The 11,858-nt window shown below is 38.2% G+C and overlaps 1 protein-coding gene and 1 long non-coding RNA gene across 2 annotated transcripts; one reads left to right on the top strand and one right to left on the bottom strand.

The window, feature by feature from the left end:
• Window positions 1–411: 411 nt before the first annotated feature.
• Window positions 412–1,392, bottom strand: LOC109827073. The gene is made up of 2 exons (XR_002243330.1): window positions 1,002–1,392; window positions 412–887 (listed from the first exon to the last, which is right to left on the bottom strand). It is a non-coding gene; the product is annotated as an uncharacterized LOC109827073 (long non-coding RNA).
• Window positions 1,393–3,682: 2,290 nt separating this feature from the next.
• LOC109827078 (citrate synthase, glyoxysomal-like) lies at window positions 3,683–11,106 on the top strand. The gene is made up of 14 exons (XM_020394040.1): window positions 3,683–3,787; window positions 3,944–4,168; window positions 5,283–5,463; window positions 5,546–5,631; window positions 5,775–5,879; window positions 6,964–7,026; window positions 7,308–7,417; window positions 7,565–7,684; window positions 7,764–7,839; window positions 8,536–8,609; window positions 8,696–8,816; window positions 9,356–9,453; window positions 9,520–9,643; window positions 10,623–11,106. Exons 1-14 carry the CDS (start codon window positions 3,683–3,685, stop codon window positions 10,752–10,754), a joined length of 1,620 nt encoding a protein of 539 aa, XP_020249629.1. The 3' UTR covers window positions 10,755–11,106.
• Window positions 11,107–11,858: the final 752 nt, after the last annotated feature.

Here is an 11,858-nt window from a genome sequence, read left to right as displayed (position 1 = left end):
TTTTTTCCTTATTGCCCGATATCTGGTGTTCTATGCGTTGATCAGTTGTATATAGCATTTGTTTGGGATATTCCCCCATTCTATATCAATATAATCTGCAATTTTTGCACCTGCATGTCTACTTTTATGTCTACTTTGTATTGTGTAATTTCCAATTTCAGATCAAAATGAGTTATCAATTGGAATTTTGGAAATGATAACTGTCTTGATGAAGTTCAGATGATAAAATTGCTACCATGATTTGGATTGTCCGACTAGAAAATTTTGTAAAGAAAACGCATGATATGCTATAGTCATCCTATTTTATAAAATTACTACCAGGATCCATGAATTCGGATCTGCAATATCTGAATTAACCAAATCCAAACACATATATTGACAGTAGATCGTCTCCAACTTGTACCAATCATATATGCAAAAACATCATAAATAATTACTTGAGAAATAAACAGTTTTAATTTTTCAATGCCTACACAGGACAATTTTTCAATGCCTTCACGTATGAAAAAAGGGCAGTTGGCCATCTTTCATAATCTTACACAAATAAGCAACAAACAACAAAGATTCGAAGAGAGTATATACACAAATCGCAAAGCCAAGGCACAAACAAACAATCACCGACCAAACCAAATCTTTTGAGGCTGGATCATCTCTCCTTCTCCATCGTTCATAAGCTTATCAAGCACCACATTAAGGTCCACCGACTGTCCATTCTCTATCCCAAATGCTCCTTAATTGCATCCATATTTGCAGCCTTCTCTTGTTTTCTTTTGATCGTCACCTCTTTTGCTTCGGCTCGGAGTTTGGTCAATTGGGCTAGCAGAACCTCTGCTGCTTACTCTATTTGCAATCCAAGGTCAGCAACAATTTCCAATAAGAATCATAATCTGATAAAATCAGGAACTAGAACAAATTATTTTCTAATACGAATTCTTCCTCATGAATCAGTACAAACTCTGTTAGAATCATAATCAATTCTCAAAATTAAACAAAGTCGGTACGCATTTGAAGTCAAGTTGTTCGGCAGCGGAGAGAGAGTTGGTCGGAGGCGGAGGAGAGAGAGAGTTGGTCGGCGGCCGCGGCGAGAGTTGGTCGGTGTAGGCGGAGAGAGTAGGTCGGCGTCGGCGGAGAGAGATTTACCCACTGGGGAGCTTATCGACGAAAGTGAGAAGCATGCCGAGCTTGCTTCCGCCGTCGGAGGCGAGGCCTGTCGTGCATCTCGACGGTCATCACGCCCACCACCCACCTCAGCCTCGACATTGACATCGAGCATCCCTCCTCGAACTTCGTGAGAATCTCGAGGATCCTCAACCATTTCCGGCGATTCTTGACTCGTTTGGTCACCAGGATCCCGGCAATCGTGAGGGAGAGAGCGGCGCAGCCCACCGCTATGCCGACAACGATGGCCAACTGCAAAGAGTCTCCAGAGAACGATGATCACGAGAATTAATTTGAGGGAGAGAGAGTCTCGTGATCATTGCGTGATTTTTGCAAAAAAGTCTATGCGTACTTGATCACGAGACTTGGGCAATGAATGCAGGATTTTTTGCAAAAAAGTCCATGTCGGCATAATCACGAGACTCATTTAATCATCGCGGGAATTTTGAAAAAAAACCCAACAATGCGTGAATGCGTACGCATTATGCGTACTTGAAATAAAAAATAAAAATAAAAAAAAGTTACTATTCCGGGCCGGGCCCGGGCCGGTCGCCGATGACCGGGCCCGGTTTTGGCCTGGATTTCTGGGCCGACCCCGGGCCGAGCCGGGTTCTGGCCCGCCCGAGCCCGGACCGCGGGCTTTTTGGACACCCCTACATAAGCTAGTCTCTTGTTGAAGTGGACTAAAGTTGAAATATGTTGCGGTCTTCATGAAGATGATAAAAAAAGATCAAATATAGGAAAATGTTGGTTTATTTGAAAGTTTTGAGTCCTATTTTGGGTTTTACTAGGAAGTCTGGTTTATCGTATGGCTATATTACTTGATTGGTGATTTTAATAGGACCATATTTTCAATATGAAATTTTTTTCCATTCATTTTCATTATGATAGTTTCAATTTGGTATAATTTGATACAATAGAATCAATAACGAAACCGTGAAATATTATTAATAACGTCACAAGTGAAGGAATAAAAATAGTAATGGAAAAGTTATTTTACTAATAATGAAAATTTGGTAATTTGGCCTTTATGTCGTAGGTGGGCGCAGTTTATAAGTTTTGTGGATAGGCTAATTTCACAAAACCTCCTGACCCTCGCGGTTGATTTTGTGTATGGGTTAAGTTGCACATAAACCTCTCTCTCGAGCTTTTTTATCTCACAGGGTCCTACGGACTTCGGGGAGTCCCACAAATGTTGTCAAGTTCATACTTTTGTTCCTAGCCCTCCTACATAATTAATCCAAAAGATATTAAAAGTTTTTATTGAGGGTTTACCACTAAATGCTGAAAAGTTCTTGGAGGTTTAATTAAAATGTGTACAAAGAGAAAAAAATCCTCAATTGTGAGAGGGGTAAGTTATTTGTAAATGACAAATAACTAGTGCTTTCATCTATTAAGAATATTTAATTTAGTTTTCGATTACCTATAGGTGAGTTTAGGCTGGAAACGTTTTAACCTCAGGGGTTTGCAATATATAAAGTTAACGGGTAACATTTAAAATCCCTCAAAGTTAAGGGGCTTTTTTGAAATTGACCTTTTTAAGATGAGTGCTGCTATAGGGAACCCAAAATAGGGAACCTTGCATGGGACAGATGAGGTGTCGTCTCTCTGTTTCGTGACGTATTATTTATATACAAACGATACATCAAGGGACAGATAGGCGACACTTAATTCTTTCGCAGTCAAGTCACCTATTTTAGGATACCGTGAGGCATTTTTCTTTTAAGATATGGGAATTGTCACGACCGATGACGTAATTCAACCATCCGCCCCAGGACGCCACGCCCATTTTATATAGCTTGAGCATTTCGAGACGGCATCCCCCCTTCGCTGGTTTTCGCACAGCACTTTCCAAATGTCCCCCCAACTACGTTCACCCACAAAATTGTCCCCCCAAGCACACGCTCCATTCTTGCTAAACTAAATAAAATGTTTAAATATTGAATGGTACTAGAGGCACATCCCCAACCACACTTCCAATCACACATTCTCTCTCATTTGCTACAGTACACAGGGCCTCACATGGGATTTTAAAATTTTAAAATCCCATGTGAGGCCCTGTGTACTGTAACAAATGAGAGAGAGTGTGTGATTGGAGTTGTGGTTGGGGGTGTGCCCTTATCATTTTCCTTAAATATTATTTATGTTACTGCATTAGAACTAATATAAAAATTAGATATGACATATTTTTTAATTTTTTTCCTAGAAGATAGGCACGGATCAAATATTCAAATTCATAACCAAATATTCACACAAATGTATTAGTCAAAAGATTATAATTATTTTGATATTAGATTAATAGATGAGGGATCATTTCTGGTGATTCGTAAACAAAACTTTTTGTAGTATATAAAACATGCAAAATATTGATTTAAGAAATTCTGTTTTGTTTCCCTGCGAAAAGAAATCTTTGGTTATTTAAGTAGCGCATGCTTGATTTTGAGAATATGAAATATTAGTTTTTTTTTTTCCAAATAGAACCATGGTGGTTTTATAAGTCCGTGTCAACAACTGTTTAAGCGAAATGGCTATGATTAGAGTCCCAAAACAAGGTCTCTTGGTCCGGTCCCCTGCCCAGTTGCTTGTTCAAGCTAATCATATCCACTCGCGACAATTACAAAAGCAAAACGTGAGCTATAAATTACGAAACGACCCCAAACCAACACGTTCGTTCTTCCCTTGGAACTTCCCAATTCTCTACTTCCTTCAATCTCTCTCTCTCGTTTCTCTCTCTAGATTTAGGGTTTGAATCGATCCCTTGGAATTTCAATGAATCGCAACTTAGATCCCTCGTTTCTGGCTCGCAGCCGCCTGGCTGTTCGTCTCCGCCCCTCGTCGCCGCCTCCGGCGATCTCCGAGGTTCTCGAGGCGTCGCCGGTTCTGGGTAAGGAGATCGCCGGAGCTCCGGGAATCTCGCCGGATCATTGACGGTAATCGATGGAGGACTGGAAGAAGTACGAGGTCAAGGTTGTCGAGCGACGGGACTGTTAAAGCTACCGACTTTAAGAAGGTGAAGACTGAATTCGCCCGCCCCCCCCTCCACCCCCCCTCCCCCCCCCCCCCCCAACCAAAAAAAAAAAAAATTCCTCGTAATTTAAGTTTTGTTGTGATGGTATGCTGTAAGGTTGTGTTCTTAGGTGGCGTTGGAATTTTAGAATAATCCAATCTAGTCAGCGATAAGAGCCAATCAGTAGTGTACTGATTTCAACGAGATGATTACTGTTTTGATCGATTTTATCTTCTAAATTAATTGTCCCCATGCTTTTATATCCTACAATTGATTTCAGAGTGCAGTGAGTGTGAAGTTAAAGGGGGTAAACGCATGCGGGAAAGAGTGTTTAAAGTTTGAGGAAGTAATAAGAGGTAGGGATGCTTCATGATATTAAGCGTGCGCGTGTCAACCCGTGGATCTGTGCCTGAATCCCGAAATTTAATGTTCCAATAGCTAACATTCATCTGGTGCATATTTAACGCCACGGGTGCACTTTGATACTTTTCCTGTTTAAACACGCATTGATTTAGGACTTTTAAGTTAATTTTTGACTCTATTTTCTGACTTAACGGGGCGAAGATTGAATGTTAGTCTCAGTTTCTAGTAACTTTAATCTTACCTTATTATTGCATGGGAAATCTATAGTTAATACAGTATAATGTCAGTATGCTAAGTTTACTCTGTTCAACTTCTAGGAATATTGTACTAGACTTGCATTTGGTCTCTTCTTGTCGATTTTAACTTGGCTTCATTTAGTTGCAAGGGCCAAGGGGATTACCCAAATTTCTGTTGAATGTTAAAAAAAAAAAGAAATATATTTCAATTAAAATGGGAGGTATTAAGAAGAGGAAAAGAGAAAGCGAGGGAAGGCATCAGCTATACAAAAAGAGAGAAGCGGAGAAAACATACAAGGAATAAAGTAATCACTAGCTTAAAATTCCTACACCAGAATTCCCCAACTCCTTAGGAGCATCAACTTGGAGTTCTGAAGAACGCCCAATAAATACGTGTGGATAAGGAGTTTGAGCGACCTGGTGGTGATTCGTTTAGATTCTCCATTGTACATGAAAGTACCTATAAACCTGGAAGTCATTACAAGTTTTTAACTATTATATTATATGGTATATTGCAGATAACAACTGGAAAAAATGACAAGGGACTTAAGCTATATGATCCCGGTTATCTCAATACCGCACCTGTTAGGTCCTCTATTTGCTATATTGATGGAGATGAGGGAATCTTGCGTTACAGAGGCTACCCAATTGAAGAGTTAGCTGAGAGTAGCTCATTTGTTGAGGTGGCATATCTCTTAAGTAAGCTTTTTTTACTGACATATTTGAGTAAAGTACTTGAATATCCTTTTTGTGTTCTGCTCCTAATCTGCTTTCTTTTCAGTGTATGGAAATCTGCCTTCTCAGAGCCAGTTGGCTGATTGGGAGTTTGCAATTTCTCAGCACTCTGCGGTTCCACAGGGTCTTCTGGTCTGTTTTTTGCACTATAGTGTCATCATTTTACTCTATGCTTTTTAAGCACATTCTACCTGCTGGTTACTTCTGCATCCTTATGCAATGATGTGTTCTTCTTGTTACTGATATAAGCTGCTGTTTTTTTTTTTCTTTTGAAGGATATTATACAAGCAATGCCTCATGATGCTCACCCAATGGGTGTATTAGTCAGTGCTATGAGTGCACTTTCTGTATTTCATCCAGATGCTAATCCTGCTCTCAGAGTGAGTACAAGTTACATATTGATTTTGGAGATAGTTCATATTTTATCAAGAAACGTATATTCTGGATATGTGCATTGTATGTGCATGTATTAATTTATGCAAACAGAAAACTAGTGGAAAAGAGTAAAAGTTGTTTATTAAACTATTTCATTGAGTAAAATAATTAAAGAGAATAGCTGTTTTGTACTAGAATGACAGTGCAGGTAGCGCCATAAAATGGGAATGAGGAAGCAAGTTCATCTGAGTCCATAATGCCAAAATCTGATAACCATAGTAGTTGTGACAGTCTGAATTTTGTTGTTGGCTAGCATAAAAGTGGGGATATTTACTTGTGTTTATCGCTCTTGATTCATCAACCCCTATGACAGTGTTAGACATCCTTACATTTTAAACTTTGTAGTGAAATTCACAGTTAAAATGCTATAACTTCCTAGTTGAGTTCATCCGATACTCTTCAAGTATTTGTTATCTAACATTGTGTAAACTAGAGCTCCGGAATTGTATGTTTGAAGGGTCTCATGTAACTTGATTGTCTATTTTGGTTGTTTTTCTAGTTCAAACTGTTCGATTCAACATCAATTCTTGTGGAAGGAAAGAATTCACACCTTTGGACATTCTTGTTGTCTCTACGACTATTTCTGAACTACCTCTTCCTTCTGTTCTAATGTAATCTTTAGATGCATGTTTATATTGGCTTCTAACGTACTTTCTATTCATATTTAAAATTGTTATCATCATATTGTTTTGTAATGATTAAACTCTGTGACAATCAAACATTTCATATGATGCATTTTAAGATCATAACCTTGTACTATATTAATCATATATCAAGAGTTACTTCTTGATTTTATTCTTCTTGACCTCCCCCCTAGTGACCTGTGAGATCTTGCTAGATAGCTGTCTAATCTTTGAGTGTCATTGCTGAAATCTTGTGGATTCATTTATTTTTATGCGCAAAACAATAACAACAACAACCTTTTTTGGTGTCCGGTGTTATTTGTAGAACAAATTTGACAAATATAAGTTGATCTGTCTATCTAAATAATCCTAAGAAATTTAAAGGACGCTTTTTCTCATCATGTAGGGCCAAGATCTTTATAAATCAAAGCAAGTGAGAGACAAGCAAATTGCTCGGATACTGGGAAAGGTAAAATGTTGCATTCTCCTCTACACTGTACAAGAACTTTCCTTTTTAACTTTTAAATCTTTGGTTGTTCTTGGATGTGTAAGTTTATGTATGAATTTCTAACCTATGACTCAAATTTTTTCAGTCCAGTTAGAGTAATATCTTGACTCACAGCTATATGATGCAGTATGCAAGGGTGACTGGTCTTTTTTGATATGCAAAGAGGAATCTGAAAGTCGTTCTGGAGCTTAACACATACTGAATTTATTTCCTGCTAATCAATTATAACTGTATATCTGCAGGCACCTACAATTGCTGCAGCTGCATATCTGAGATTGGCTGGAAGGCCTCCAGTGCTTCCTTCCAGCACCCTTTCCTATTCTGAAAACTTCTTGTACATGTTGGATTCATTGTAAGTTGTGCACACCCTTCTTACTTTGAAGATCATTTTCTCCCTTGAGGGTAGAGTTTTTCCTCCTCAATAGGGGAATTGGTTCTATCGTGTTTGATTTCATTGAACACTGGACTTTCACTAGCTTCACTCTTTTGTATAATCTAGGGGTGATCGGGCCTATAAACCTAATCCTCGACTTGCCCGAGTGTTGGATATTCTTTTTATCCTGCATGCAGAACATGAAATGAACTGTTCTACAGCTGCTGCAAGGCATCTAGCTTCAAGGTATGCAAGATAATTAAGAACTCCAAATTAGACAATTCTGTGTTCATCTATATTATATCTGATAAATATCACCTGGCAGTGGGGTGGATGTGTATACTGCTCTTGCTGGAGCTGTTGGAGCTTTGTATGGACCCCTTCATGGTGGAGCAAATGAGGCAAGATATTTAGTCTTGTATTAGTATCCAGTCTTTGCCCCCTTTTCTTGCTTGCTATCTGCTCATGCATTTACTTTTGATGGTCAGGATGAAATTAGTTAGACATATGATTCCTTTTTCAGGGAAGAGGCATGTGATTCTGAATTGGCTAACCATTTTTCTCTCTTCTGTCAATTCTCCTTGTCGCATCCGCCTGCCATTTTTCTGAGCCATGGAATCAGCTTATCTCTTCATGATCATGAGAACATTGTATTTGCTAGACATGATTTATAATGTTTTTTTATCGAGAAAATATGGAGCTATTTGTCTGAGAAATTAGTTTTGGATTGACCAAGATACCATTCGTATGTATTGGATCAGGTGCAAGATCTGATTTTTAGCCAGTCACTATAAATGAAGATATAATGATTTAGATTAGCATTGGAGTGATTCCTTACTTTCTTGTAATATTCTTGAGTTGAAACTCTGTTTGAGGCATCCAAACTCTTCTTTCCTTGAAAGCGAATGTGGCTACTTGTCAAAATATGGTAGCCTTTGTACCTTGTTATGCTATAGCGATTTTGTTACATGTTGATCGAACCTTAAGTAGCCCATCCCCAGCCAAAATCAAAAGCGTTGTGGTTCCTGTTTGATCCACAACAACCTGTTAGCTCTTTTGGATACTGAAAGGTGTGAGTTCACTAATTCTCGCTGCAGGCTGTGCTTAAAATGCTGAATGAGATAGGTACAGTTGAGAATATTCCAGAGTTCATTGAAGGTGTTAAAAGCAGGTTAGTCATGCTTTTCAACCTAACAATTACTTAAACTGCAAATATAGGTGAATTTTAACCCCTTTTCTGTAAAAATATTTGCATAGGAAACGAAAGATGTCAGGTTTCGGTCATCGCGTGTATAAAAATTATGATCCTCGAGCCAAGGTCATCAAAAAGCTAGCAGAGGAAGTCTTCTCAATTGTTGGACATGATCCCCTCATTGAGGTATTTTATGTTGACATCTCTTTCTTATTTCCATGAATTTATATTGGGAGCTTACCCTGTAACACTGATGTGTTATAATGTTATGTGCCTAGCTGTTAATTCTTAAAGATATACGTCATAATTATCTCTTTTTCATATCAGTTCCATGAAATGGCACTAGTTCTCTAATTTTAGAGGAAGAAATAGAAGTAATCCATGTATATTTGGTATCTATTAGTAGATATGTTTTAACATCAGATTAGAGTGCGGTAGCAGAAATTTATTAAATGGATGAAAGTAAAGGTGTTATACTGTTATGCACTTGCTCCAGTACAAGATTTATGCTTTACATGATATCTGAAGATTAAAGCAGACTGATTTCCCTTCAGTTTGTAGGTGTGGTCTCACACTCATTATTTTACTGGAGTTAAGGACACCAGAGTAGCTAAATGTGCCTAGAACTAAAGCCCCCCAGTGAATCAACATACTGATTAGTACTAGGAACTGATGAGTAATATTTGTTCTTGCAAAGACTCAAGTCATAAGCATGTTGTATCCAGGTGGCCGTTGCACTGGAGAAAGCTGCATTGTCAGACGAGTACTTCGTCAAAAGAAAGCTGTATCCTAATGTTGATTTCTACTCTGGCTTAATCTATAGGTATGTCTTGGGGAATATTGCTATTTCCTTTAGTTGTTGCAATCAAACTGACAAATCATGAATCAGGGCAATGGGATTTCCAACGGAGTTCTTCCCTGTTTTGTTTGCAATCCCTCGCATGGCTGGGTATTTATCGCACTGGCGAGAATCACTAGATGATCCTGATATGAAGATCATGAGACCACAGCAGGTTAGTTTTACAATGGATATTTTGCTCATTATCTTCTTTGAGTTGTCATTGTAAGATCACAATATCACCAGAATTAGCAAACAATGATGCATGAGATTGTTATGTTCGTTATCTTACTATGCCAAAGGTTAATTTTACAGTTTGAACTAATAGCTCAAGCAAACATTTCAATTGATATATGAATTAGTTTCTGTAGAGGAAGAAAACTACTGTGGCAGTATAGTCTTCAGCACATTTAATTTCCAATGGATACTTCACGTGTTGTCTTAAACATATCGTTGTCTTAAGTAACTTTCTGTGATTGAATGACATTGTAATATTGCTAGCTCACCGGACTTAACCCCACAGGAGATTGTTTTATTCTATAACATAAAATTTCAAAGAGTTTAATTTAGCAGCATTAAAAATGCATCTCAAGCAAATATTTCAATCTTCTATATAAATTAGTTCTCACCGTAATTAGCCTGAGAAATGATGAAATGGTGCAGGTAGCCGCTATATTCTATAACTCAATATTCCAAAGAGGTTAATTTAGGAGTTTGAATGTGTAGCTCAAGCAAATGTTTTAAGTTGAGTATATAACGTAATTCTCTCTTGCAGTGGAAAAACTAGGCCTAATTGTGGATGTAGCCCCTGTACTATCGCCCAATTGAGGATACATGTCCTGTAGTTCTACTGTTGCAGATGGATCCCCTAAGTTATTTTTTGCCTCTTTTACCCTCAGGAGTTCTATTTGTCGCAAAGCAAATTTTTCATTCTATGAGGGTAAAGGGGTACAAAAAAATCACTCTGGGGGTCTACTGCAACAATAGAACTACAAGTGGCCTACCAACAACAATAGAACTACAGGTCCACAGTTGGGCGATAGTACGAGGGGTCTATCTTCAAGTAACCCGAAAAAACTAATGTCGTATCTCTAGAACTTAAATATCTGCAATTAATTATTTCTCATTCCGTTCAACTTCTTGTGATTGTATAGGTCTACACGGGTGTATGGCTTCGACACTACCAGCCACTTAGAGAGCGGATGATATCAACAGAGGCTGACAAGCTGGGCCAAGTTTCTGTTTCAAATGCAACCAGGAGGCGACTAGCTGGCTCAGGTGTCTAGGTTGATTAGCGTTCCCGGTGAGTGTACAATAAAACAATAAAGTGAATAAGCATCTTTGGTTCTTTTAGTAATGGCAGACAGATGTCGAAGATGCAACGAGTTATGCCATATCTTTCTTCAGTTGGATGAGTAATATAAAATGTATCGAGAAGCTATGTTAATGACGTACACATGAGGTACAATAATGTACGTGATCTGCAAGCCATCCTGTATCCCAGAAACAATTTGAAGTTTCACTATTATGATTTTGTTGACTGAAAATGTTTCTGGAATCATTCTTTTTAATCCGTTGTATGCGTGCAAAAGATAAAAGAGTGTAGAAGAAATGAGAGTGTTATTATGAGTTCGCGGATGTATGTCAATAGATGGATCGCAAATGAGCGCATCTGTAGGGGGTTTAAGAGGTTAGATCTTGCTCCTATTGATTGAATGATAAAATGAGAAAATCACCAGGGATGGTTTGATGTGCACAGGAGATCATCAATGTACCAATTAGCGGAATGATAAGAATATAATTACCAGAGCAGGGCCAGAGATGGGTCCTTGTCAATCAATGACGTATTTATTTCACTTCTGTATTCTCAGTTCTCTTGGTACAATCAGTAAAAACGTTGATTGCTTCGAACAGGAAGTGTTACGTACAATTGTAACTTTCATAACGCATGCGACTTATTGACTCGGGATGAAGATGCGCTGGATGCGGAAGGGCCAGAACATCTCATGAAGCTCAACAGCTTGTTCCGCTTCCTGTCAGAGACGCAGAATACATCTAGAGAAGTAGATCACCATGATCCTAATCTATGTAGATCTTTAACAAGAAAAAGAAAAACCCTAATCCTTGTCTAATAAACATGATATTTCAAAAATGATGAAGGTGGATTACGAGGATGAAGAGTTTTAAACTGAGGATTTAATTTAAACTGAGACTGTCTTTGTCTTTAGTTGAGACAGATGATGATGGCCTAAATTACTAGATTGATAATTTAGTTAGATCCATTTTAGCAATAGGCATTTTAAATATGCAACTCTACATTAAGGTATTTTAATTGAGTATAAGGTACATTAAGATCTACATTTGCGTTGACAACTAATTTTCAAGGGAAG

The sequence above is a fragment of the Asparagus officinalis genome, unplaced genomic scaffold (assembly GCF_001876935.1).
Source record: "Asparagus officinalis unplaced genomic scaffold, Aspof.V1 AsparagusV1_Un16, whole genome shotgun sequence".
NCBI classification, from domain to species: domain Eukaryota; kingdom Viridiplantae; phylum Streptophyta; class Magnoliopsida; order Asparagales; family Asparagaceae; genus Asparagus; species Asparagus officinalis.
The sequence above is the reverse complement of the archived record's forward strand: the minus strand, read 5'-3'. Positions and strand labels throughout refer to the sequence as shown.